This window comes from Geotrypetes seraphini, chromosome 4 (genome assembly GCF_902459505.1).
Source record: "Geotrypetes seraphini chromosome 4, aGeoSer1.1, whole genome shotgun sequence".
NCBI lineage: Eukaryota > Metazoa > Chordata > Amphibia > Gymnophiona > Dermophiidae > Geotrypetes > Geotrypetes seraphini.
In genome coordinates this window covers 86,422,114-86,449,541 of record NC_047087.1, presented here as the reverse complement: position 1 = coordinate 86,449,541, position 27,428 = coordinate 86,422,114, and the positions used below count along the sequence as shown (strand labels likewise).

The 27,428-nt window shown below is 44.9% G+C and overlaps 1 protein-coding gene across 7 annotated transcripts in view; it reads right to left on the bottom strand.

Annotated features, from left to right (window-relative positions):
* Positions 1–27,428, bottom strand: part of USP25 (ubiquitin specific peptidase 25) — a 261,665-nt gene that overhangs the window by 85,522 nt on the left and 148,715 nt on the right. For 6 of the 7 annotated variants that reach the window (XM_033941903.1, XM_033941895.1, XM_033941897.1 and 3 more), the window contains exons 9-16: positions 22,693–22,766; positions 22,211–22,359; positions 17,363–17,490; positions 10,049–10,144; positions 6,982–7,143; positions 6,389–6,597; positions 6,114–6,184; positions 4,174–4,402 (exon numbers count right to left, since the gene is read on the bottom strand). In XM_033941903.1, coding sequence (XP_033797794.1) covers positions 4,174–4,402; positions 6,114–6,184; positions 6,389–6,597; positions 6,982–7,143; positions 10,049–10,144; positions 17,363–17,490; positions 22,211–22,359; positions 22,693–22,766 — 1,118 coding nt within the window. The remainder of the gene's footprint in view (positions 1–4,173; positions 4,403–6,113; positions 6,185–6,388; positions 6,598–6,981; positions 7,144–10,048; positions 10,145–17,362; positions 17,491–22,210; positions 22,360–22,692; positions 22,767–27,428) is intronic. The other variant, XM_033941898.1, reaches the window with a different exon arrangement.

The following is a 27,428-nucleotide window of genomic DNA, read 5'->3' as shown; positions in this document are numbered from 1 at the left end:
GATTAGTAGTAGCAATATCAATAGTAGTAGTAAATTTGCCTAGCTAGCAATTGCAACCAGAACATCACTCTCATGGAAAGATCCTCTAGTCACCAGCCTCAAGGGCTAAAAAGAAGCCTTAACCCTTTCAGGACCATAAGGATCGTAGGCCAATTTTTGTGGTTTTGACGACATTTTTATGGTAAAAAGGGCTTGCAGATGCCAAAAAATTGATTTTTTTTGTGAAATATCATTATTTTTTTTTAAAAAAATCACACTTCTGGCTTATGGACAGTGTGGCAAGTGAATCTTCTCGTCAATCTGGCAACGACGCTAATGAATGAATGTCGGAACCAGTTTGTTTACATAAAGGCAGTATCATATGGAATCCGTACATATCAAATTTAGAACTGTAGACTATCCCAATCAAAATTTATAGGATTTTAAAGTTATGGGACAAATATGTCCCTTGGTCCTGAAAGGGTTAACCAAGGCAGACAAGTACAGGTCCCACTGCAGTATAGTTCTCTGGAGCTCGACTACCTTTAAAATGAGACATGTCAGGATGTGAGATCAATAGACCAGACCCTGAAAGAAGGCAATTACTGCCAACTGCACTCTTACAGAGGATACTTATACAAACCATCCTGCAAAATCCATCTAGAATTTCTGCAACTGAGGCTCAAAGCAGGATGAATGCTTTGTCAGAACACCAATCCTCAAAATTTCTTCACACTTAAACATAAACTAAAGAAGACAAAAGCTTTCTGGAACAGAGTAAAGTTTTAATGACTCAGTTTAGATGTCTAGGCCCCTTCATTTTATTTCGGAAAGCTCTGAAAACTTTGTTTACTAAACACTTTGGAAACTAAGCCATTCTAGATTACGTTCTTCTTCTATATTTATGTACTATACTTACATTATTGTGAACTGAGTCGAGCACCTTTTTGGCTGAAGACCCGGTCTATAAAATTAAGTTTTAGTTTAGTTTAGTAACCTTGACTGCTCAAGAGCCTTGTCAAAAGAGAAAACCAAACCACATCTGGCATGAGAATTGACCACTGAGAAGGTTGCCTGACAAGGGAAGAGGATCCTTGAGTTGCATCAGAGACAGGTCCCTGTACCACGGGAAGCAAGGACAGTCCATAGCAATCAGTATTTCTGCCCTGGTGAGACTTGATCTATTGGATCACCTAGTCAATTAATGGAAAAATGTACAACAGCCCCTTCTGAGGCCATGCCTGAAAAAGCCCGTGGATAATGGCTCCTGTCTGAAAAAAAGGGCATTCTTGCTGTGCTGTTAAATGTGTATATTTTGATACTGGTTCATGGTAGTCCTATTATCAGGTTTCAATTTGCTGTTTTCAAGTTTACCTCATTTATTGTATTTATGTTTATATTTGGTCATTTTTATTAATATATTGTTAACAAAATTGTAAGTTTTATGTTAAACTGCAAAGGCAGTTATTGCAAGAATCTCAATAAATAAATTTGATACCGTAGACATAAGATCCATTACTAAAGGACCTCATCGCTGAACAATGGCCTGGAAAGGAATTCTTGATAGAAACCACTCCAATAGTTCCAGAACATCCTTGCTTGGAAATTCAGTTGCAATATTACTGGACCCTGCCATATAGGCCACAGAGAGGTAGAGAAGATCACTTTCCATCCAAACCATGAGTTCAGCGGATTCCTAAGCTGGCGGTCGAGTCTCGATGCCTTCCTGTCAACTGCTATACCATTGTAATCCTCACTGCCTTGTGGCAGAAAAGATGCTGGAACAACTGGAGGGCCAGCTGAATGGCTCTCGTCTCCAACCAATTTAAATTGACTAGAACAACTTCACTTTGAACCAGAGACCTCCTTAACAATAAGCCCTCCCCCTTTTCGCCAAGCTGAATAGTCTGGCATCCATTGTCACTATAATCTACTCTAGAACCTCATGCTTCGGGATCTATAATCTGCAAAACCATCAAGTCAGACTGTAGCAAACTGAGCCTTGTGGAAAGCAACAACTCCTGCAGGGGGGCCTATGTGGGTTCTGGCCCAAGGCACTGTCTTGATGGTGGCTGCCATAGACCAAATATCAAAGGACCTCTTAAAGAAAGCCTCCATCCTGCAATCTTACTCTGCCGTCAACCAGAATAACCAATTTCTTGGTGACCGCTATGATCAAAGCATCCACGTTAGGTAATCTAAACATCTCCAGGTCTGACAAGCGAAGTTGGTAAATTCTTGCCATAGTTCTTCCAATTTTCAGTGCCACATCCGAAGACTGCAATTCTGCATCCATCATCTTTATAAAGATCCTTATTGAAAAAAAAGTTTCAGGCAATTTCCCCGAGACCCTTCAAAAGAGGATACCCCTATTCTAGCAATAGGAAGTTTACCTTCTGATAAACCAAGAACCTGGAGGACCTGGGAAAATCAAACCAAAGAGTTCTAGTCTCCTAAATATCTAGACCACCAAAGGGAAAACTTGAAGGAAAACCAGCAGTATCATCCTGCAGATCTGCTCCCCAGGAGTCAACCTCCTATTCAGATCCTCCTCTAAGGGTGGTAGGGAAGTCACAGATTCTACATCTACCATCTCTTGCTGGGCAGAAAAATGCTATCATTTGGCTCTCAAAAGCTCCTCTAGATCCTAGAGGATTCAAACTGCCCAGAAACCGGCAAACTGTTTTGAACAAAAGGCCTGGTGAAGCAAAAGAACAAACTCCGGCAAAAAAGATAAATACCCAAAACAGTGTTGTCCTGCTTGGAAAGTGCAGGGGCTCGTCAACAACTGCTACACTAGATTAAAAAACTCCAAGATGGTAGAGTTTCTCACCACTGTAATAGGCTGAGAGCAGCCTATGTCTATAACATGTTGCCAGCTGATTCTCTACTGCTGGCTGTGCTGACCACACAAGATGACCGGAGGCACCCTCTGGCACCTTTTCCCCTATTGATTCAGCATAGGAGCAGCAAAAACCACTGACTGAAAGCACTACAGCTTCTCTGCAATGGCTGCCTTAGTGCTGTAAATGACTTTGTGGTAACTAGTCACTCAGGCTTTGCACCGTTACTCCCCCAAAAGGCAAAACACTCCTCTAATTTGAACTGCTGCTCCTAAGCGCTTTTTTTTTTTTTGGGGGGGGGGGGGGAATTATGTGGCTCTTTCCTGCTTACTACGGAAGGCACTCAAGGAACCCCAGGAAGATAGGGAGAGTAGCTGAAGCACAGGCGGTGCCAGATTAGAGCAATGGAAGGGGGCCTGAGTATAGAGTGTGCACCCCTGGAAGCAAAAAAGCCCAAAATGATCAGGGCCCAGGTTAGATAGAACTGCTATGATTAAAACAATCCAGTCCATCACTTTAAAAAAAAAAAAAAAAGTCTGTAGTTTGTGTAAGGAATTCCTTAGTGGGAGGGGTCCAACATGGCGCACCCACCAGAAGGACCACTACCAAGAGCTGCACAGATACTCACCTATCTCTCCCTGGGAGACTGAGAAATACTGGTTAATCCAGAACAGTACAGTACCTTATAAGATATGGTCAACCAGTGTTTCTAAGCCTTTCTATGCTGGTAGGAGTGCATATATACACTCATCAGGTATGGTCTGGAGAGATGAAGAGGAATAATTCATTTCTGCCTTTCACCATACCATAATTATCTGGTTGGAAATCCACATTTCACATTTATACTAAGACCCAGGCAAAGCTTACTAAAACCTGATATTGCTAATCTACCATAGGTTGAGTTGATGTGAAAATAATGTGAAAGTCTCATCTTATATACAGTAACATAAGAACGTTATTCATATCTGAAAAAAAAAGGAATGGAGAAAATACTGCTCGATTTTAAGAAATAGTCTCATTGAGCCAATTAAAAATTGCTAATTCCTGTTTTAGGTACTTCAAGCCTTTTGAGCAAAAAATTTTAAAATGCAGGAAAAGATGATCAGACATTTTTAAAAGGTATACAATTTAGATATAGAGGCAGCCCTTTTGGATTTTTCAAATAACTTATTAAACCGGGAACCAAAAAGGTCATACATGAACTTAAAAATCATCATTAAAAAATACAGCGTCAGCTTTCCTTTAAATTTACCTGCATAATAAATGTAATCTGCTTTGATTGTACCATAGAAAAGGTGGTATATCAAATCCCATTTACCCATCCAAATGAGACAGCACCATAGTGACTCACCTTGTATTAAGTGCTGTTGTTTAGCATTAATATACATTAAGCAGTATGCACTGGCATTCCTATAGCCACCAAAGGAGTCTCGTTCCAATTCTTCCCACGATGACTTTGCCACAGAGATATCATTGTACTTCATCCATTTATTCTGATGGTGGTCAAAAATATATGCCCAATAGTGTCCAGCATTAGCTTGACCTTCATGAACCAGTACAGCGTGTAACCGATAGGGAACCTAAACAGAGCACCACATACAGCCTGTATGTTAACCTTGCCACTGGCAAACATATCCATCCCTGAAAATCTAATCACTGTTGAGATGCTAAAAAAAAAATAAAAAAAAAAAAAATAGAGATTCCGACTGCTCTGTGGACAGCAGGGATCTCGCACACTTTTCAAGAATATGGATGATAATTAGCTAAAATCCAATGGAGGAAGTACAACCTCCTCCTGTAGAAAATATCTTGAGGAATGCAGTGAGAGTACAATGCATGTGTGCTACTGAATAAAGCAATCTATATCCAATGCTATATATTGCCAAGGAAAAGGTTCCCCCCCCTCAATGCTACCGTTTTCAATAAGTAAACATGAACTATTAATGAAACAGTTGCCTGACAGAGCCCCCTAATAGCTGGAGGCGCCACTCATTCTACTACTCAAACCTGATATTATTGTACAATGTGCTTCATTAAATCTAGAGAGATCTGAAGGAAACCTAAGCCAGGCCTCACCTGCAGCTGCTGAAGCTTGAAGCACTTGCTGTACTGCTAAGTTGTGAATATAACACTTCAAACTATGAGAGATGTTACTGAAGGACATATAGTACTTCAACATGATGTTGAAGTAATATGGATAATTTCTCAAGTGTTATACCATTCAAACCTATTGTGGCCTAAAGAATTGGGTACACAACAAGAGTTAACACTATGGTGGATGATCAAGTGGAACCCCTGTCCATGGTCTAGAAATAAGCCAGTGTTCAAGGTTTCTGGGCTTAGGTAGTCTAAATCAAGGGTTCTCAACCCAAGCCTTAGGACACACTCAGCCAGTCAGACTTTCAGGATACCCACAATGAATATGAATGAGATTGGAAGCAATGCATGCAAATCTTTGTATGCAAATCTCTCTTATACATATTCATTATGGATATCTTGAAAATCTGATTGGCTGACTGTGTCCTGAGGACTGAACTTAGAGCCCCTGGTCTAAATCTATCTTTTAAAAATATTCTTTAAGCTCTTTCTTGGAAATATTCTTATTTTCAGGAATTTTTAACTGCTGTGTAGATTATTTTTGTGTATTTTAACATGTGCACTGAATTTTTATATGGCTGTTATATTGATTATATATTTATGAAGATTATGTTAATTTCATGCTTTGAGCTAATGTATAAATTATTTGATTTATTAAGTGTAATTTATTGGCTCTGCTTCAAATAACTTTATTTCATCTTCAGACAACAAACACAAGAGCGCTGTTATAAGTTGAGCCTCTATACCAGTGAATCATAAATGTGTGCTGCAGCAAGACTGCAGGTGTGTTGCGAATCGCAGGTGACAACTGTCTACAAAACATGCCTCTCTCGGAAAGAGACATGACGTCAACCAGCATCTCTCCTACCCACTGGCGGCTCACTAAATAGGGGAGAAATTACAAATCCAAGTACATTAAACAGGGGGCTGAGGCTGAAGGGCACCCGGAAGTGCGCAGACATTGATGCGATGATGTCACGCCGACATCTGCACATGTGCAGACGTCGGCGTGACATCATCGGATCGATGTCCGCGCACTTCCGGGTGCCCTCCAGCTGCAGCCCCGTTTAGTGTGCTGCAGCTCCAGATAGTTTGCGAGACACTGCTCTAGAAGCAGCAGTTAGTGTTCAAAAATATCTGAATCTACTTCTTTTAATCATACTTTCTAGCAAAGCAAGGAAAGATTTTACCTACTTGGACCATAAGGTTATCAGAATACATCAACTCAATTGTCCGATGGATTCTGCCTATGCTTTCCTGTAGATCTAGAGACACAAATAGGACCACCAAGAGTCAGACCTGGTTCACAAATGTGCAAATCAATCTAAGCAGTTACCCTTTTATATCATGTCATATTAATTTTTACTTGTGGCAACTCCATTAAAGGACATACATTTTTACAATATGACAAAATGCTTCTCAGTAAAAAAAAAAAAATAAAGTCAACACATGCATCAACTCCTCTTTACCTCTAGTATCATTTTCCACTTCTGTCCTCCAGCGGTGTAAGCAGCCCTCCAGCACCCCAAGCTCCTCCTCTGTTATATGCCTTGGTGCAGGATGCATGGGCAGATCTGGAGGTATTCGGGACTGAGTGAAGGGTTTGTGAATTACTGATCTTTGTGAAGGCGATGTGCTGGGTAACTCTATAGGTGTTGGCCCCTGCTGCTCTGCTGTGCTGTTTATGTTAAAAAAAAAAAAAAATATCCATCAGATGTCAGAATTCAGCAAGAGAGGTTCTCTCTAAGCTGAGTGGGAGTCCTGCCACCTATGGTACTGCCAGTCCTTCATATTTTCAGTAGTGAGGGACAAGCAAGCTCTGCAGAACTCCATGGAACCTGCCTCTCTTTAGCAACCAAAAACAAAATATAGATGCACCCCACCCCACCCATAACTGGCAGCATTGCAGTTGGAGAACACCTGCTCAACTTAGAAGGAACATAGTAGTCAGAAACAAGAAACAAAAATAATCCTCTCTTCCCTCATAAATTCATGTGAGCTAAGCAAAGCCATACATAAAAGACCTGGAGACTCCCTGTTGAGGTGCGAGAATTTTGTTTACCTTGGTATTGTCTGTGATGTTACAGCACCACCAGAAGTAGCACTGGTATCGATATCATCTACTGGAGAAGTGCACATGGGTTTACTGGAGGCAAACTCAAGAGCATATTGGAGAACATCTGCCAAAGGGAACCGTTTAGGCCCAGAGCCATAACTTAAATACCTGTTAAGGTAGAAAATGGATTCAGAACACTCCAGTCTCCCGAGTTTACACTCTTTTTTAGTCTAAATAACATTAAAATAAAATTTTAAAATATGCTTGGATTTGTAATTCCTTGATATACTATGAATTAAAATGACAGACAGTGGCAAGGTAACACAAGCAGGCAAAAGATGGAGTTCTGGTTTTAGAACATTACAGTAAAACCTTGGTTTACGAGAATAATTTGTTCCAAAAACATGCTTGTAATTCAAAATACTGGTATATCAAAGGGAATTTCCCCATAAGAAATAATGGAAACTCAACGATTCATTCCACAGCCCAAAAACTTTAATACAAAAAACTGTATGTACTTGTATTGCAAGACCTTGCTTGTTTAGAACAGTCACTACATTCCTGCAGTGTCAGAGAGAAAAGAACCATCAGCTCAGTTGTGATGATGTGACGCGTGTATACTGTATGTACTCATATTGCAAGACCTTGCTTGTTTAGAACAGTCACTACTGTAGTGTCAGAGAGAGAAGAACCATCGGTTTACTTGTGATGATGTAATGTGTGTATACTGTATGTACTTGTATTACAAGACCTTGCATGTTTATCAAGTTAAAATTTAATAAAATGTTTTGCTTGTCTTGCAAAACACTTGCATACCAAGTTACTTGCAATCCAAGGTTTTACTGTATTAGATTTCACACCAGTGTAAGGGAAAAACAGAGAGAAGACAACAAGTCTCGAAGTAAAACAGAACAAAAGAAGAGGCACAGGAGATGTCAAAACCAGTGTAAGGACCAGATTCTCTAAGCTCCGATACCATGGTAAAAACATACCATAGTGGGAACAATTTTTGTTTTACTGGTGATTCTTAGCACAATAGCCTATAAATTATATGCATGCTATGTGTGTGGAAAATCGCTGGTAAGGGAGGAGCTTGCTCAGAAGAAAAATTGCCTCCTCCTGCCTGTCAAAAAATAATTTGTCTACACCTTCAAGATATCCTAGATAAATATATGTTTTAGGAATATGTACTTTTAGATTTGAGTCCGTCACACTATAGGTTCAGGTACATGCACTTTATACATTCTAGTAATCTTTTAATGTTATAAATCTATCGAATTTCAATATAATAGCAATTTTGAAATGAATTAATAATTTAGGGGTTTTGCAAATAAGCGAGTTTATCACTTTCTAATTTTTAAAAGTATTATTACAATAAAGTTAGTGCTGATAATAATAGTCAAATAAACTTAGTGATTATAATAATCATAATAATTATAGGGATTTAAATTAAATTAAGTAAATTAATCATTTTGTTGGTAGGGGGTGGTGGACATAGATGATTACAACAATATACAAGACAGGAACTTGGAATGGTAAACATCATAAGAGGTTCCAAAGACTGTATAATTTATGATATGTCCACCACTGTTTTCTTTAAATACTCAATAAGGATTACAATCTAATTTTTAAATCCTAATATTTATGAAGATATTTTTAGAAATTTTTGATTTAGATTTGATGTATTAGATGCTATTATGGCTTTGATTTCAATTAGGAATGTTGTCAGAGTTAACGATTTATTGATTCTATATTGAATTATCTTCCCCTCATTTATTTTGTTCGCATTACTGCTTTATAGGGTTGATATATGCTTAAGACCTTACTATACAATTTGTCAAAAAATAAAAAGCAGACCCTGCTCTTCCTGCCTGAATCACCAAGGGCTGCTTTTGTTAAATGGGTGCAGCTTTTGGCTGTGTACCTGGCCCAATCAGGCCTTAGGCCCCTTCCAAGTGCACCCTGGGATATATTGGGAGGGAGGGGCCTAAGACACCGATTGGCCCAGGTGCCTAAGTGAGCATTCCTCCTGCTAGTCTTCTAAAAAAGGTACAGGGGTGAGGATAGACCACTAGACCACCATGATTGGTGTGGACATGGGCTGTTGGGGGGTGGAGAGGGGGGCCCACTAGACCACCAGGATTGGTGTGGTGGGGGGCTGTTGTGGGGGGGGAGCTTGTTGTCAAGAGGGTCCCCAACCCTTTGGCAGGAGGGAGTGGACATCCCTCCTGCTGATCTTCCACATGGGGTGCGGGACATCGACGGGGTGTGGGTGTGTGTGTTTCCAAAGACCATCAGGCTTTTCTGGGGCTCCATTTAGGAGGAATCGGGTCAATTCGTGGTGGCAGGCCTGAGCTGACAGTAAAGTAAGGATACGACAGCTCAGACCTTGCCGGTAAATATCAGAACTCATTCCTTGTAAATGAAGAGGTGTTCCTTTTTGAGAATCGCCCAGAGAGGTCATTTTAATATTAATGACCTTGTTATACTCTAGTTTTAATATTAATGATCTCATTGTACTACATTTGCATAGTACAATTGGAGGCAGCTAGAAAGCACAGAAAAGACCACGGTCAGCCGTTTCAATAATCGGGCAGTAAAATGCGTGCATTTAATGATGGTTTAGCGCCATCATTAAATGCACAGTAATTTTAGAGAATCCAGCCATAAGAATGATGAAGTCCTGTTTAGATACTAATTTGCATATATTTTAAAGAGGAGGGGACAGAAACCTTGCCCCCAGTGTTTTCCAAAAACAAAAACCCTCTGTGAACTCTGTTAACAGCAGTGCTGAATTGCATTAAATCATAATCAACAAAAAACACTTCTTCCCCTTGCCTGGGTTCAGTCCCTTCCCTAATAAAACACCAACATGTGTATATAGAAAGGCCTCTGTATGAATAGTTCATAGTGGTTATAGTTCTGGAAAAACAATATAAGACTAGGAAAAAAAAAAACTATGAAAAATTAAATGTGAATTTAGAGATGTCTCCCTTGGGAAAGTCTCACAGAAAATATATCTGACATTAATATTAACATTTTTGTATCTAAGCCTGACATAAGCCTACTGTACCGTTCTAATCTTTGCTGCAGTAAAGTGAGGTGTTCTTTAAGTCTCTTGATTTCATCACGTTTGAGTCTCGTTATTTCTCGATTTCTGTGCATATATCTATCAAAGAAAGAAAAAGCACAGTTACTTACCGTAACAGGTGTTATCCAGGGACAGCAGGCAGATATTCTTAACGTATGGGTGACGTCACCGACGGAACCCCGGTACGGACACTTTTAACTAGAAAGTTCTAGTTGGCCGCACCGCGCATGCGCGGGTGCCTTCCCGCTCGACGGAGGAGAGCGTGGTCCCCAGTTAAGATAAGCCAGCTAAGAAGCCAACCCGGGGAGGTGGGCGGGTCGTAAGAATATCTGCCTGCTGTCCCTGGATAACACCTGTTACGGTAAGTAACTGTGCTTTATCCCAGGACAAGCAGGCAGCATATTCTTAACGTATGGGTGACCTCCAAGCTAACAGAGAGGGAGGAGGGATGGTTGGCCATTAGGAAAATAAATTTTGTAACACAGATTGGCCGAAGTGCCCATCCCGTCTGGAGAAGGCATCCAGAAAGTAGTGAGTAGTGAATGTGTGAACTGAGGACCAAGTGGCAGCTTTGCAGATCTCCTCGATGGGCGTGGAGCGGAGGAAAGCCACAGAAGCAGCCATAGCTCTGACCCTGTGGGCCGTGACAGCACCTTCCAGTGAGAGACCGGCCCGAGCATAACAGAACGCAATGCAGGCAGCAAGCCAGTTGGAGAGCGTTCGTTTAGAGACAGGACGACCTAAACGTTTAGGGTCGAAGGACAGAAAGAGCTTAGGTGACGTGCGGTGAGCTCTGGTACGGTCAAGGTAGTATACCAGGGCACGCTTACAGTCCAGCGTGTGTAACGCCTGTTCCCCAGGATGAGAGTGTGGTTTAGGGAAAAAGACAGGCAATACAATGGACTGGTTGAGGTGGAAGTCCGAGACCACCTTGGGAAGAAATTTAGGATGGGTACGCAGAACCACCTTGTCATGGTGAAAAACCGTGAAAGGTGGGTCAGCAACCAGTGCGTGCAGCTCACTAACCCTCCTGGCAAAGGTGATGGCAATGAGGAAAAGCACCTTCCATGTCAGAAATTTGAGTGAAGTTGCGGCAAGAGGCTCAAATGGCGATTTCATAAGGGTTGAGAGAACCACATTCAGCTCCCAGACGACTGGAGGGGGCTTCAGCGGTGGTTTGACATTGAAGAGGTCTCTCATGAACCGGGAAACCAGGGGATGAGCCGTGAGAGGTTTTCCGAGGACAGGCTCATGAAACGCAGTGATGGCACTGAGGTGGACTCTGATTGAGGTAGACTTGAGGCCAGCGTCGGAAAGAGAAAGCAAATAGTCCAGTACAGTTTCCACCGCCAATGAGGTGGGATCGTGATGATGAAGTAGACACCAAGAGGAGAACCGGGTCCACTTCTGATGGTAACATTGGAGGGTGGCCGGTTTCCTGGAGGCATCCAAAATACGACGGACAGGCTGAGACAGATTCTCTGGAGAGGTCAGCCCGAGAGAAACCAAGCTGTCAGGTGGAGCCAGGACAGATTGGGATGTAGTAGAGACTGATGCTGCTGTGTAAGTAGAGTAGGAAATACAGGAAGAGGAATGGGCTCCCTGGAGCTGGAGCAGGAGGGAGAACCAGTGTTGGCGAGGCCACCGAGGAGCGATGAGAATCATGGTGGCTCTGTCCCTGCGGAGTTTGGATAATTTCCGCAACATCAGAGGTAGTGGAGGAAAGGCATAGAGGAACCGATCCGTCCAGTCGAACAGGAATGCATCTGGGGCCAGACGGTGAGGAGAGAAGAGTCTGGAACAGAACTGGGGCAGCTGATGGTTGTGAGGAGCTGCAAAGAGGTCCACATGCGGAGTGCCCCAGCGCGCAAAGATGGAGCGGAGTGTGGGAGGATCCAGAGTCCATTCATGAGGTTGAAGGATGCGGCTGAGATTGTCGGCCAGGGAGTTCTGTTCGCCCTGGATATAGACAGCCTTGAGGAAGAGACTGTGGGCCGTGGCCCAGGTCCAGATGCGGATGGCCTCCTGACAGAGGAGGGGAGATCCGGTGCCGCCTTGCTTGTTTATGTAGTACATGGCGACCTGGTTGTCTGTGCACAGGAGAAGGACCTGAGGGCAGAGAAGGTGCTGGAAGGCTTTGAGAGCATAGAACATGGCTCTGAGTTCCAGGAAATTGATGTGATGTTGACGCTCCTGAGGGGTCCAGAGTCCCTGGGTGCGAAGATCTCCTAGGTGAGCTCCCCGCGCATAAGGGGAGGCATCTGTGGTTATGATCATGAGGTGAGGGGGTAGATGAAAGAGTAGACCCCTGGAAAGATTGGAGGAGTTCAACCACCAGAGAAGAGATTGCTGAAGAGACAATGTCACAGAGATGGGATGAGAAAGAGGATCCGTGGTCTGTGACCATTGGTTGGCCAGCGTCCATTGAGGTGTCCTGAGGTGGGACTGGCTATGCTCCCTAGACCTCAAGGAGGCCTACACTCACATCCCAATCCATCCGACTTCACGTCGCTATCTACGGTTTCAGATACAGCACCATCACTATCAGTACAAAGTGCTACCCTTTGGCCTCGCCTCCTCACCCAGAGTGTTCACCAAATGCCTTATTGTGGTGGCGGCCTTCCTCAGGTCTCACGACCTTCAGGTGTTCCCCTACTTGGACGATTGGTTAGTGAAAGCACCTACGTCTCCTCTTGTGCTACGAGCCACTCAGCACACCATCTCCTTCCTCCACCTTCAGGGGAAGCACATGGACCGTCGAGGCCATGTGGCCCAGGAGGACCATCATTTGCCGAGCTGGAATGGAGCGATGAAGGAGCACCTGGTGGCAGAGGTGGAGCAGGGTCCGTTAGCGGTCTGAGGGGAGAAACGCCCTCATCAGAGTGGTGTCGAGGACGGCTCCAATAAACTGAAGTCGCTGTGTGGGAAGCAGATGCGACTTGGGGTAGTTGATCTCGAACCCCAGAAGGTGGAGGAAGGAGATGGTGTGCTGAGTGGCTCGTAGCACAAGAGGAGACGTAGGTGCTTTCACTAACCAATCGTCCAAGTACGGGAACACCTGAAGGTCGTGAGACCTGAGGAAGGCCCCACCACAATAAGGCATTTGGTGAACACTCTGGGTGAGGAGGCGAGGCCAAAGGGTAGCACTTTGTACTGATAGTGATGGTGCTGTATCTGAAACCGTAGATAGCGACGTGAAGTCGGATGGATTGGGATGTGAGTGTAGGCCTCCTTGAGGTCTAGGGAGCATAGCCAGTCGTGGTGAGAGAGAAGAGGGTAAAGCGTGGCCAGGGAGAGCATTCTGAACTTCACTTTGACCAGACACTTGTTGAGGTCCCTGAGATCGAGGATGGGACGAAGGTCTCCTGTTTTTTTGGGAACCAGGAAGTAGCGGGAGTAGAATCCCTAACCCCTTTGGTCCGGAGGTACCTCTTCGATGGCATTGAGGAGAAGGAGGGATTGGACCTCCCTTAGGAGGAGGGGGGTTTGGGAGGAGTGAGAAGCAGACTCTACGGGAGGATAGTCTGGTGGAAGAGTCTGGAAGTTGAGAGAGTAGCCGTGGCGAATGATGTTGAGGACCCATTGGTCTGATGTGATGACCTCCCAACGGTTGAGGAAGAGTTGAAGGCGTCCTCCGATCGGCTGAGGAAGGGCGATGAAGGTGGGAGAATGGCTATGCTCTGGAGAAAGGAGTCAAAAGGGTTGAGACGGTTTTGATGAAGGAAGAGGCTTGGCAGGTTGAGTCTGTGGGCAAGCCTGAGGCTGATGCTGGTGGCGAGGACGGCGAGACTGTTGCGGAGGTGGGTTGAGAGGTCTGGCCGAGAACCTGCGTTGGTAAGAAGACTGTTGCCTGTAGGGGCAAGCAGGTGGAGTCTTCTTTTTAGGCTTGATCAGAGTGTCCCACCTGGTCTCGTGTGCTGACAGCTTCTGGGTGGTCGAGTCCAGGGATTCTCCGAAGAGTTCATCACCCAGACAAGGTGCGTTAGCCAGGCGGTCCTGGTGGTTAATGTCTAGGTCAGAGACTCTCAGCCATGCCAAACGGCGCATAGCCACCGCCATGGCAGATGCGCGGGAGGTCAGCTCAAACGAGTCGTAGATGGAGCGAACCATGAATTTCCTGAGTTGGAGGAGGCTGGAAATTTGTTGCTGGAAGAGAGGGACCTTACGTTCAGGAAGATACTTCTGTAAGGAGGAGAGCTGTTGCACCAGATGCTTCATATAGAAGGAGAAGTGGAAGGTGTAGTTGTTGGCTCTATTGGCCAGCATGGCATTTTGGAAAAGGCGCTTACCAAATTTATCCATAGTTTTTCCCTCTCTGCCAGGAGGGGTGGAGGCATATACACTGGAACCCTGAGATTTTTTCAAAGTAGATTTCACCAGGAGGGATTCGTGGGGCAATTGAGGTTTGTCAAACCCTGGGATTGGAATAACCCGGTACAAGCTATCCAATTTGCGAGGGGCCCCTGGAACAGTGAGGGGAGTCTCCCAGTTTTTATAGAAAGTTTCCCGTAAGATGTCATGGATGGGCAACTTTAGAAATTCCTTGGGAGGTTGCTCAAAGTCTAGGGCATCGAGGAAAGCCTGAGACTTTTTAGAGTCGGACTCTAAGGGGATGGAAAGAGCTGCTGCCATCTCCCTAAGGAATTTAGAAAAAGAGGATTGTTCTGGTTTTGAGGCGGTATCGGTCATGGAGGGTTCTTCGTTGGTTGACGAAGTGTCCTCTTCGGTACCGTGCGGGGAGTCTTCCCACAAGTCTGGGTCTCTAACGTCAGGGTGTGCACGTTTGGACATCGGTGTGGAAGGCTCGGCATGGCGGGTCTTTGAGAGAGATTTGCCTGAGCGCACCGAGGCGGTACCGGGAGAGGAAGACCGATGTCGTTCCTGGGACCGGGAAGGGTCAACAGCAGTACGGGTATGCACTGTAGGTGTTTCAGCCAAGAGCACCGGCATGGAGGTATTAATCGGTACCGAGGGGGTTGACACCGATGGGACAGTGCGAGGCTCGGACCGGTCCCGTACCGGAAGGTGCGGTGCCAGCAACGCCGGCAACAGTTGTTGGAGTTGTTGCTGGAGCTGCTCCTGTAATTGGTTTTGGAGTATGGCCGCGATGCGGTCATCCAGGGGGGGCACCGGTACCGCTTTTTTCTTCTTCGGTATCATAGGTGCCGCTCTACGCTCCGGCGATGAGGAGGCCGATGATGAGGCACTCACCGATATCGGAGCGGAGCGTTTGCGGGGTCGGTGCGGTGCCGGGAGGGCCGGTGTCGCAACCGTGGCAGGAGGGCGCTCAAGGGAAGTAGAAGGCTTCTTAGCCGGCTTACCTGGGCCCAACGACCCCGAAGAAGGGTCTGGTGGTGTCAACGTCGTGGGTGCCGATTTTTGTGGTGCCGTCGACGTCGCAGCAGGTTCCATGGCAGATCCGGTACCGAATAAAAGATTTTGCTGGATCTGCCTGTTTTTTAATGTGCGCTTTTTAAGCGTAGCACAGCGAGTGCAAGTGTCAGCCCGATGCTCTGGACCCAGGCACTGCAGGCACCAATTGTGCGGGTCGGTGAGAGAGATCGGGCGTACACACCGCTGGCACTTCTTAAAGCCCGGTTGAGGGGGCATGAAGGGAAACACGGCCTCCGCAAAATCGAATCCGGAGGCCTGTATGGTGGCAACAGGCCCCACCGGGGCCGGCCTGAAAAAATAAAGAAAACTAAGTCAAAATAGGGAATCCAAAAGGAAAAATTAGAAGAAAAAATGAAAAATTACGCGAGCGGGAAGGCAGAAACTAGCTTTTCAACGGCCGTTGAAAGCACATGCGTCTTCTTCGCTCCGCGGAAACGAAGAAACTGGGGACCACGCTCTCCTCCGTCGAGCGGGAAGGCACCCGCGCATGCGCGGTGCGGCCAACTAGAACTTTCTAGTTAAAAGTGTCCGTACCGGGGCTCCGTCGGTGACGTCACCCATACGTTAAGAATATGCTGCCTGCTTTTCCTGGGATAATAATTTATTCAACCTTTGTGAATAAAACCTTACTGAATCAAAGTTCATTCTGACAAATGCAGTGAAGCATCCTTTACAACATCTAACATGGGGCCCTCTTCTCACAGCGCATGCTGTTTGCTCATAATGTTGAACTTAAGGAGAAAAGCACCGAGAGCAGGCCAGTTCATCAAGTACTCTATAGTGATTTTACCCAGGTGTTATCACTTTGTAGTGACCCTTGCTGATGCACACTGTACAAAACCACTTCAGATGTTTGCAATTTGAGTCAATGATAGCACTACTTATATAATTTTACTGTAGATTACAATACAGGTAGTCGTCGACTTACGACCTATGCGACATGCGACCGTTCGACTTTACGACGCGTTTCCCCAGCCCATTGTACAGTATTTTTTACCCCTGCCCGCATACCTTTTCCCTGGTGGTGCCACGGTATATCCTGCCTGAGCCCCTCCTGCCGATGTCAGAAGCCAGCAGCGCATCCAGGCTGGCACGCGCAGGAGCAAGCTTCTAGAACTCCCGCACCGCTAACTGAAACACTGCCGTAAGTTCTCCTGCGAGAACCACAAGTCCTGTGAGAACTTACGACATTGTTTCAGTCAGCGGCGCAGGGCGGGAGTTCTAAAAACTCGCTCCTGCGCGTGCCGGGCCGAGCGCGCTGCTGGCTTCTGACATCGGCAGGAGGGGCTCAGGCAGGATACACCGCTGCACCACCAGAGAAAAGGTACGCGGGCAGGGGTAAAAAATAGTTAGTACTGTATTAACATAGGCCGAATTACGACCGAATCAACTTACGACCGAATCAACTTATGACCTATCAGTCGGAACCGATTGCAGTCGTAAGTCAACAACTACCTGTAAAATGATCAGTATCATGAATGTAATACAGCAACCCATGAGTCATTTTTTCATACCATGCAAAAGGATCCAAACTGGGCTGCAGCAAAAAAAACACAAAAAACCCCCAAAACAAACCCAAAAAAACAACCCCCAAAACACCCCAAAACAGGAGTTTATGGCAGGTGCCAGAGCTCTTTGGTGCCTCAGAATTGCACTCTCGTATCAAATAATATTTTTAATTGGTTCTATATCAATATATTTATTAGCTTTTAAAATTAAAGTTGATATCTAAAGATTACTCAAATTCAACTTGAGGGGCTCATAGAATGAAAAAGATCTGAATGATTCACTGGAGAATTACCAGCATGACCTCTTGACAAAGATCCAACTTCCACTAAAAGATAAGATTTCACTAAACCAAACAGTAAGAACCAATGGGTTGAGTTTTGTGTTATACTCTACCTGTCCATGTATAAAACAGAAGGAAATTCTAATTTGTTGTGAATCTTCTCCGGCCTTCCCAAAGTCTGATTAAACTCAAACCTAGAAAGCTCCAGAGTTAGAACAGGAGGAAGTTCTGTGAACCAGTGCTGCATAAGGGAAGAGACAGAAAGCAGAAGAAAGCATGTCTATTGTTCTGTTTCAGGGACAAAATATGTCAAGGCAAATATATTACATCAAATAATTTCCAGCTCACCAGGAACTCGCTCAGTTAGAAATCTGAGGGCAGTGGATGATTACGGAGCTGGGCTAGGGCACTTCACACAAACTAAGGGCTTTGTTTGCTAATGTATGTTAAGTTTAGTTGTGCTCATAGGTTTAAATAGGCCCCACTGAGAATAATGGAGCTTGCATTATTTACCATAAGTTAATTTGCATTGATGAACATTAGTAAATGAGGTGCTTAAATGCTTCTTTATGGTGCGTTTCATTAACTTGGCAAATTAGAAACATTTTCTTTAGGCAGCTGAGGGAAAAGGTATTTATTTAAAACTCTCCCACTTGATCTATTTTGACAATTCATGATTTTCCCCAATAGTCCTTACCATGGTTTTAATTTATTTTATCTGAAATTATCCAAACATACTGCATCCAACTGGAAGGATATAATCTGGCCCTCAAGTATTCTGGTTTTTTAACGTACTTCTTCAGCAACCTTAACACTAATTCAGATTCTTGGTTTGGGTCTAAACCTTCCAAGATTTAAAGCAACTTATCTGAGTAAATCAAAATTTATGAAAATAGCCCACATCTAGGCTGGCAAAAATTTGTCAAGACTTCCACATAGCATAGTTTTAGTTAGGTTGCAAAGAGGTATTCCTGTGGGCAAATTTAGGTCAGAAGAGTATGTACCGTATTTTCACGCAAATAACACGCACCCGTATAAAACGCGCACACGAATATAGCGCGCAGAAATCACGATGATTTGCACAAAAACTTTGATATACCGCGCTCACGGGTATACCGCGCATGCTGCCCGACGCTCCTTTCGCCCGCCCTGACTTTCCGTGCGCTGTCCCGACTCTCCGTTCACCCACCCTGACTTCCGTGCACTGTCCCCCCTTGAAGGTCTGTCCCCATCCTGAAAGCCTGATGCCCCCCCCCGACGCCCGATACATCCCTCCCCCCCCCCCGAAGGACCGCCGACTCCCCAACAATATCGGGCCAGGAGGGAGCCCAAATCCTCCTGGCCACGGCGACCCCCTAACCCCACCCCGCACTACATTACGGGCAGGAGGGATCCCAGGCCCTCCTGCCCTCGACGCAAACCCCCCTCCCCCCCAAGAACCTCCGACCGCCCCCCAGCCGACCCGCGATCCCCCTGGCGACCCCCACGACCCCCCCACCCCCCTTCCCCGTACCTTTGGTAGTTGGGCCAGAAGGGAGCCCAAACCCTCCTGGCCACGGCGACCCCCTAACCCCACCCCGCACTACATTACGGGCAGGAGGGATCCCAGGCCCTCCTGCCCTCGACGCAAACCCCCCTCCCCCCCAAGAACCTCCGACCGCCCCCCAGCCGACCCGCGATCCCCCTGGCGACCCCCACGACCCCCCCACCCCCCTTCCCCGTACCTTTAGTAGTTGGCCGGACAGACGGGAGCCAAACCCGCCTGTCCGGCAGGCAGCCAACGAAGGAATGAGGCCGGATTGGCCCATCCATCCTAAAGCTCCGCCTACTGGTGGGGCCTAAGGCGCGTGGGCCAATCAGAATAGGCCCTGGAGCCTTAGGTCCCACCTGGGGGCGCGGCCTGAGGCACATGGTCGGGTTGGGCCCATGTGCCTCAGGCCGCGCCCCCAGGTGGGACCTAAGGCTCCAGGGCCTATTCTGATTGGCCCACGCGCCTTAGGCCCCACCAGTAGGCGGAGCTTTAGGATGGATGGGCCAATCCGGCCTCATTCCTTCGTTGGCTGCCTGCCGGACAGGCGGGTTTGGCTCCCGTCTGTCCGGCCAACTACTAAAGGTACGGGGAAGGGGGGTGGGGGGGTCGTGGGGGTCGCCAGGGGGATCGCGGGTCGGCTGGGGGGCGGTCGGAGGTTCTTGGGGGGGAGGGGGGTTTGCGTCGAGGGCAGGAGGGCCTGGGATCCCTCCTGCCCGTAATGTAGTGCGGGGTGGGGTTAGGGGGTCGCCGTGGCCAGGAGGGTTTGGGCTCCCTTCTGGCCCAACTACCAAAGGTACGGGGAAGGGGGGTGGGGGGGTCGTGGGGGTCGCCAGGGGGATCGCGGGTCGGCTGGGGGGCGGTCGGAGGTTCTTGGGGGGGAGGGGGGGTTGCGTCGAGGGCAGGAGGGCCTGGGATCCCTCCTGCCCGTAATGTAGTGCGGGGTGGGGTTAGGGGGTCGCCGTGGCCAGGAGGGTTTGGGCTCCCTTCTGGCCCGATATTGTCGGGAAGTCGGCGGTCGTTCGGGGTGGGGGTGCGAGTGGTCCTGCCGGGGGGGGGGGGAATGTATCGGACGTCGGGGAGTCGGCCGGGCAAGAGGGCTTGGGCTCCCTCTTGCTCCGATCGTGGATGCGGGTGCGGGTGGGAGCGCGTGCGAGCGGTCGTTCGGGGTGGGGGTGCGAGCGGTCCTGCTGGGGGGGTGAATCGGGCGTCGGGCGGGGTGGGAACTATGTTTTAAAACTTTGGTATACCGCGCTCACGCATATAACGCGCGAGGGGTATGCGCGGTAGGTAAAAACGCGTATAACGCGCGCGTTATATGCGTGAAAATACGGTACATATTATTTGACAGCACTAGAGAATGACAAGGAGGCAAATTTTTCCCCATCCTTGCAGTAACTCAATTTCCCCATCCCCGCAAGTTTTGTCGTTGTCTCTGTCCCATTCCTTTAAGCTCAGCTCTAACCGCATAAACCTTATGATTTTAAAGTGTTTCAGGCTTATGCAGATGAGGACAGAGCTTGCAGGAATGGGTTAGGGACAGGAAAATGAATTCCCGCAGGGATGGGGAAAAATTTGCCCCCATGTCATTCGCTAGACAGCACTATTTTACACTCTTCAGCTGCCTGCAGAGAAAAACAGGTGTAAAAGAACATGGGCACTTTTAATGCACACTTTACATTACCCAATGTTACTTGTCATTGAAAATCAGCATATAGTATATGTACTTAAAGTGCCTATGTGCATTTGCATGAAGAGACAGCCCCTGTGGAACTTACAGTCTATTCCAGATATACAGAGAAGGACAAAGTTTCCTGAAATTGTCACCCTATTGTCTGAACTTAAACCGCTTATTAAAAATGTATTTTATTACAGCAACACTGTGAACTTTAATTGGAAATGTCCTGAAAATACTCCACAAGAGCCACAGACATGAGGCATCTATTAATCAACCTGACTACTACTACTTATCATTGCTATAGAGCTGCTAGATGTACACAGCGCTGTACATGAGACGGTCCTTGCTCAGTAGAGTTTACAATCTAAACAAGCAGACAAACAGGATAAATAGAGAGTTGGGGAGTTTCTCAGAGAAGGAATGCTAAAATAGACATGGGTACTTTATAAGGGAGTGGAAGTTAGGAGTTAAAAGTGTAGCAGTATGGAAATATTATGAACAGTGGGTATATGTGCATATATTTTACATTACAGTTTATAAGCTGTTCAATTCATTATCAGCGAGGTGGTTCTTCTGCAGCTTTGTGTATCTGCAGCCCTAGTAATCTGAGCTGCACTCTTGTCTGCTTGTTTATGCTTGGAGCTAGAGCTGCATAGGAACATGGCGACAGGAATCCCCCATGGGGTTCTCCCTGGGGTCGCAGAGATTCAGTGGGGATGGAGGCACCTCGAGGGGATTTGAGTTACCTCAGTAGTGTGCCTCTGTTTCCTGCCCTCCAGCCGCACTCGAGCCTTTCACAAAGCAGCGTGCAGTGCTCTTAGCATGTTGTCTGCAGTCAACCCGGAAGCCTTCCCTTCAATGTCAGAGCTGACATCAGAGGGAAGGCTTCCGGGTCAGTAATGTACAGCATGCAGGAACTGAAGTCCATGGCCCTGCCAAGAAGAAAGTGTGGCTGGAAGGCAGGAAAGAGGTGGCTGACATGGACGGCTCCAGAACAGTCTTGCGGGAGGGGGGGCATGGAAGTAGTTGGGTCACAGAAAGGAAGGAGCAAGTGAATGAGTGGAAGACCTTTGAGAAGTGAGTTGCAGTAGTCTAGGCAAGAGGTGATAAGTGTGGATAAGGGTTTTGGTAGTGTGTTCAGAGAGGGAAAAGGTCTGATTTTGGTGATATTATTCAGAAAGAAACAGGTTTTGGAAATCTGTTGGATTTGTGCAGAGAAAGAGAAAGAAGTGTCAAGGTTGCAAGCTGACGAGACAGGGAGAATGAGAGTGTTATCCACTTAGAGAGTGGGGGGAGAGGAGAGGTAGAGTGTACATGGAAGAATAAGTAACTCAGTCTTAACCATGTTTGCTTTTAAGTGGCAGTGAGACATCCAGGCAGAAACATATTGCCTATAGAGATATGAATGCAAGTAGTACACAAATACTGCAGAAAATCAAAATTACTTCCTGAATTTTTTCTATTATCCTGGTTTTCTCTTGGTACACTTCTGTCCATTGTGCCTCTCAGTTTCCAATTGCTAATTTTCAATACTCTCTCCCACCCCTCACCCCCACCCATTTAAAAACACAACAGCCCCCCAAATCAAGCAACTTCTAACAACCAGTCACCATGCAAAATACTTGTGCCTATTAAAATCCACCTATGTGATCATTACCCATGTGACTGTTTACATTAAGTCCACTCCAGCAGGAAATACCATAGAAACAGGAAATACCACAGAAAAGGCAAGATTGTCCATAGTGTGATGCTTACCTCCTGGCCAGATTTCCCAGAGTTCTCCGAGTGCAGTGACTCAATCTCCCCTTCAACCATGGCAGCCTCAAGGCATTCATGCAAGTCTTTGAAACCATTGACCTGGAGTGGGTACTGTCCAAACATCTCAGCATTTTCAAACTTTTTACCTGGGCATGCAAAGGAGATTTAAAGTTCATTCGCTAAATGCTTGTAGATTCAGGCTCTAATCATTTCTGCTGAAGCAAGAATATCCTTTTTTAAGCTATGAGAAATTAGACTGTACACCGTTAATCTGGAAGAGATGAATCATAAGGGATGGAAATAAGAATGCAAAGTGCTACATGACTATCCTTATTGAAAAGTAACCCACAAATAGGGTAAGAATATTTTGTTTTCATTTGATTAGGCCTTTCCCTGGTACAATAAGGCATGGTACATATACACTACCCTCAATGGCCATCATTATTTTATTTCAGTGTCACTTGCAAATTACACCTTACCTTCAAGTGCACCCACTGCTAGGAATCGGCCATAGAACAATTCCACCATTGGATTCTTTGGCTTCTCTCCATCCCTGAAAGATGAAACTGATGCATATTAGACAAAAGCAATGCAACCTCATACTCAACAGCAAAAAGGAATCTCCCCACTCCCCATCTAAAGAAAATTTGGTAGCACATATTAGAGGGGAAATGCTATAAGCATTCAAATACCTAGCAGATTTCAATAAAGCTTCATATGAACTAAACGGTGGGAAACTCAAAAGAAATGTGTGTAAATATTTTTTTCTCTACTGAAACAAACTTCCAAAAGAGGTTATGAGTTCCAATTGAGGAGACTAAATCGATAAGGCCTCTTAGAGAGATGTATATGCACCATTGCTCAAGGGACTACCTTTACGGAGGCCTCCATCAACCTCCAGACCTGCATCACCTCACAGGCCAAAGGCTTAAAAGAGGTGAAAATGACCTGATTTTTTTGGAGTTTTTCAATTCTGCCCTCTGGGAGAAAGCCCTTACCATCAAGAGTATCGAAGCAGATGCCCAAACAGTCCAACATCTGAGTGGAAATTAGCACACTCTTGGCCAGATTCACTAGCCATCCTAGATCCTGCAGAAAGTGTACTACCTGAGTAATGGTCCTCTTGCTGTTCTCGAAGGACTTTACCTGAATCAATCAATCATTCAAGTAATTTCCCCTTCCTTTCTAAGATGTGCCGCCACTACTATCATCACTTTGGAGAAAAGTAGCCAAAAAGTAGGGAAGACCAGGATTGCAAAATGCAGGAACTTCTGATGTATCAGATAGAAATGAGACTTTCTTCACTACTACCACTGATCTCAGTTTCTCCATACGGAATGAAGTAACCCTCAATGCCCTGTTGACTCTCTTTATAGTGCCCAAAAAGCACAGTTAATGTAATGGGTGTTATCTAGGGACAGCAGGCAGTTATTCTCACATGTGGGTGATGTCATCCACAGAGCCCCGGTATGGACAGTATTAAAAGTGTATTGCCACTTTAAGTTTTTAGAAACTTCATGACTGTCCGCACTGCGCTTGCGTGAGTGCCTTCCTGCCCGATGTAGGCTCACAGTTCCTCAGTTCCGTAAACAAGCTAAGAAGCTAACCAGGGTAGGAGAGTGGGTTGTGAGAATATCTGCCTGCTGTCCCTGGATAACACCCGTTATGGTAAGTAACTGCGGTTTATCCCAGGACAAGCAGGCAGCATATTCTCACATGTGGGTGATGCCATGAATGAAGCCCCGGTATAGACAGTATTAAAAGTGTATCACCAAGTTTTAGAAACTTCACGACTGCTCGCACCACACATGTGCAAGTGCCTTCTCGCCTGACAAAGACTCGCAGTTCCTCAGTTCTTCGTTTTCTGCAGAACGAAGTACTTTTTTGACTGAACTCCTATAGTAAATGGAGTATCTACCAGAAGCTTTCTCCTTGACAGGAACTGGAACTACCACATTCAGTGCTAGAAGCCTGTCCAAGGTCAGATGACTGGCAAGGGCCTTTTGAGGAAGCTGGCAAAAGACTCTAGGAAAGCATCTGGAAGCAGATGACAGAATTCTAGAGAACAACCATCCTTTATGACCTCCAGGAACCACTGATCCAAGATTATCTGGGCCCATCTCCCAATAGGTTCCAACATCTACACTGATTCAGACACCTTAAGATCTCTGCAAGACCTCTTCAGCTATCACCTCAAAAGGATTAATAAGATGACCTCTAGCTCAAAACCTATCAGCTGAATTCTGATTAGTTTTATCAAATGTTATCCTCTTGCATCCCTGAAGTACTCTCTAGCTGCCCAACAAAGCCTCAAGCAAAACTTAGACTCTCCCAAATCCTTAATTAGCTTCTTCAGATCCTCTCCAACCTATCAGCTGAATTCTGATTAGTTTTATCAAATGGTATCCTCTTGCATCCCTGAAGTACTCTCTAGCTGCCCAACAAAGCCCCAAGCAAGACTTAGCTGCATGATGCTTAGTAACCTTAGACTCTCCCAAATCCTTAATTAGCTTCTTCAGATCCTCTCCAAATGGCAACCTGACTTTAAAAGGCAACCAACTCAGGCATACTTTAGAAGCAACATCTGTTGACTAGTTCCTGAGCCAAAGAAAACACATTTGACAACTGCCAACACAAAATTCTTTGTAAAAGCACAGACCAAACCATATAAGTTTTCTGCCAGAAAAGACATACTTATTTCAAGATTCATCATGTCTTCCAAAACATTTGCTTAACTGTTATTTGGGGATTCAGCAACCATGCAGCCCAGTGATACTACATTCTTTGTTATGCAAAAACGACCATCCCTAATCCCAGCCCCAGAACCAAGACTTAAAATGATCTCTACAAAAGAGCTTCCAGGTCAGAACTTTAGATTTCATATCCATGAATTTCTTCCTTTTCAACTGTGACCTAGTCATATCAGGAAAAATTTGTAGTTTTTAGCCACAGTAGATCTCATTCTTCTTTTTAAAATAAGCTCTAAAAAATCCTAGATTTATCAATCTTACTAATTAAAGTTACTAGAAGGATAGCTCTCTGCTTAAAGTCATCCTGAGAAGTTTCTAAAAATTTGGTCAATATCTAAGATGTCTTCTAAAACATCTACGTTCTCACCTTCTGTACCACCAGAAATTTCTTTTGAGGTAAATAATAAACATTAGATAATACTGTTGTGTCTGAATCTTTGACAGACAAAACTTCTTTCAGATATTTCCTAAACAGAATCTCAGGAGAAAAAAAGATGTAACAGGAAAATTCAAAATTCTTAAATTCATAGCTCTATATGAATTTTCCAATTGTTCCCTATTTTGATAACACACTAAAAAGTAATTTATCCATGATGTACTTGTTGCCTACAGTACTAAACCTTTAGGCTCCAAATCATTTAAGCATTTACCACAATTTAAACTAAACTAAACCTTAAGTTTATATACCGAATCATCTCCACAGATGTTGTGGAGCTTGGCACGGTTTACAAGAACTTAAAATATATGAAGAGAAGGAAAAAAAAGATTTACATGAACTTATATATAGAAGAGAAGAGTAAAGGGGATAGAATTACATTTTAGTGAAAAGCCAGGTTTTCAGTTGCTCAATTTACCAGTCTTATCAATAAAGTCTGCATGACATCTTCTACCACCTCAATACACTTATGTCACCCCTTTCCTTAAGTCACTTCATTGGCTCCCTATCTACCATTGCATACAGTTTAAGATCTTATTGCTGACCTACAAGTGTGTTCATTCTGCTGCCCCTCAATATCTCTCTTCGCTTCTCTCTCCTTATACACCTTCCAGAGAACTCCGTTCCTAAGATAAGCCGCTCTTAGCTGTACTCTTCTCCTCCAATGCCAATTCCAGACTTCGTTCCTTTCATCTAGCTGCTCCCTATGCCTGGAATAAATTACCTGAGTTTGTGCATCAATCACCTTCTCTTTCCGTGTTTAAAAGCAGACTGAAAACTCACCTTTTTGATATAGCCTTCAATCCTTAACCTTACTCCTCTGCCCTCCAACCCAGCCAGCCGTTCCCCTTAACTGTATCCATGACATCCTGTTAGCCTGTTTAGATTATAAGCTCTTTCGAGCAGGGACTGTTTTTTTTCTTCTTTGTGACTGTGCAGCGCTGCATGCATCTGGTAGCGCTATAGAAATAATTAATAGTAGTAGTATATTCACATAATTGAGAAACAGAACCTTTAAGCATTAATTTAAAAAAAAAAATTATGAAATTTTTATCACATACATTCGAAGAAATGCTTGAACAGGAATATGAATTAAGATCAAATATATTAAAGATGAAAAGGAAATATTTAGCCCACAACTGGAGTCAAGATTACACAAGAATATAGCTTTTATAAAAAGTTGCACAATGGTTTAGAACAGCTGGTTAAGGTCCTATGGTTAAGTATTAGAAATTTCTGGATTTCATTAGCAATCAAAAATTCCAGAAGCAGTTTCAGCTCCAGAAACAAATATGAATTAGACTAAAAAATTACAAAACAATGTGAATGAAATTTCAAAATAAATGTCCCAGGTAAAGGAAAACCCTTGGCCTCAGGGTCAAAATGCTTCTTCTTCTAACTTGGGTAATTCGTTACAAGTCAGGAAAAATTCATATAATTGAGCAAAAAAATACCCCAAAACAACATCATCATCAGGTTCATATGCCTAAAGTACATATTATTTCAACACTAAGGGCTCCTTTTACTAAGCTGTGTTAGCATTTTTAGCGCGTGCAGAATTGCCGTGCATCCTAGATGCTAACGCCAGCATTGAGCTGGCGTTAGTTTTAGCCGCGTAGCACGGGTTTAGCGAACGCTAAAAACGCTATCGCAGCTTAGTAAAAGGAGCCCCAAGTTACAGTCAAGCTCCAACACAAAAGTGACCACAAGAATTGACTTCCATAGGTATTTCTGGCACAGTATTAACCTGGTTTAAATTGTTACTTACAGACAGAAAGTTTTGAGTTTTTGCCTCAACCAGCTCATTTTTCTCGCCATTTGATTTAGACTGTGGTGTTCCTCAGGGGTCAATTTTATCTCCTCTGTTTAACATAGTTCTTAGTCCACTCGCTATACTGATCCAGGAATACAATATTAAGACATGTATTTATGCTACTGATATTCTGTTGATTTTTCCGGTATTTTCACCTAATATAGATTTGTCATCTTTATAACTCTGTTCAATTGTGATTTCTGATTGGCTTAAAGC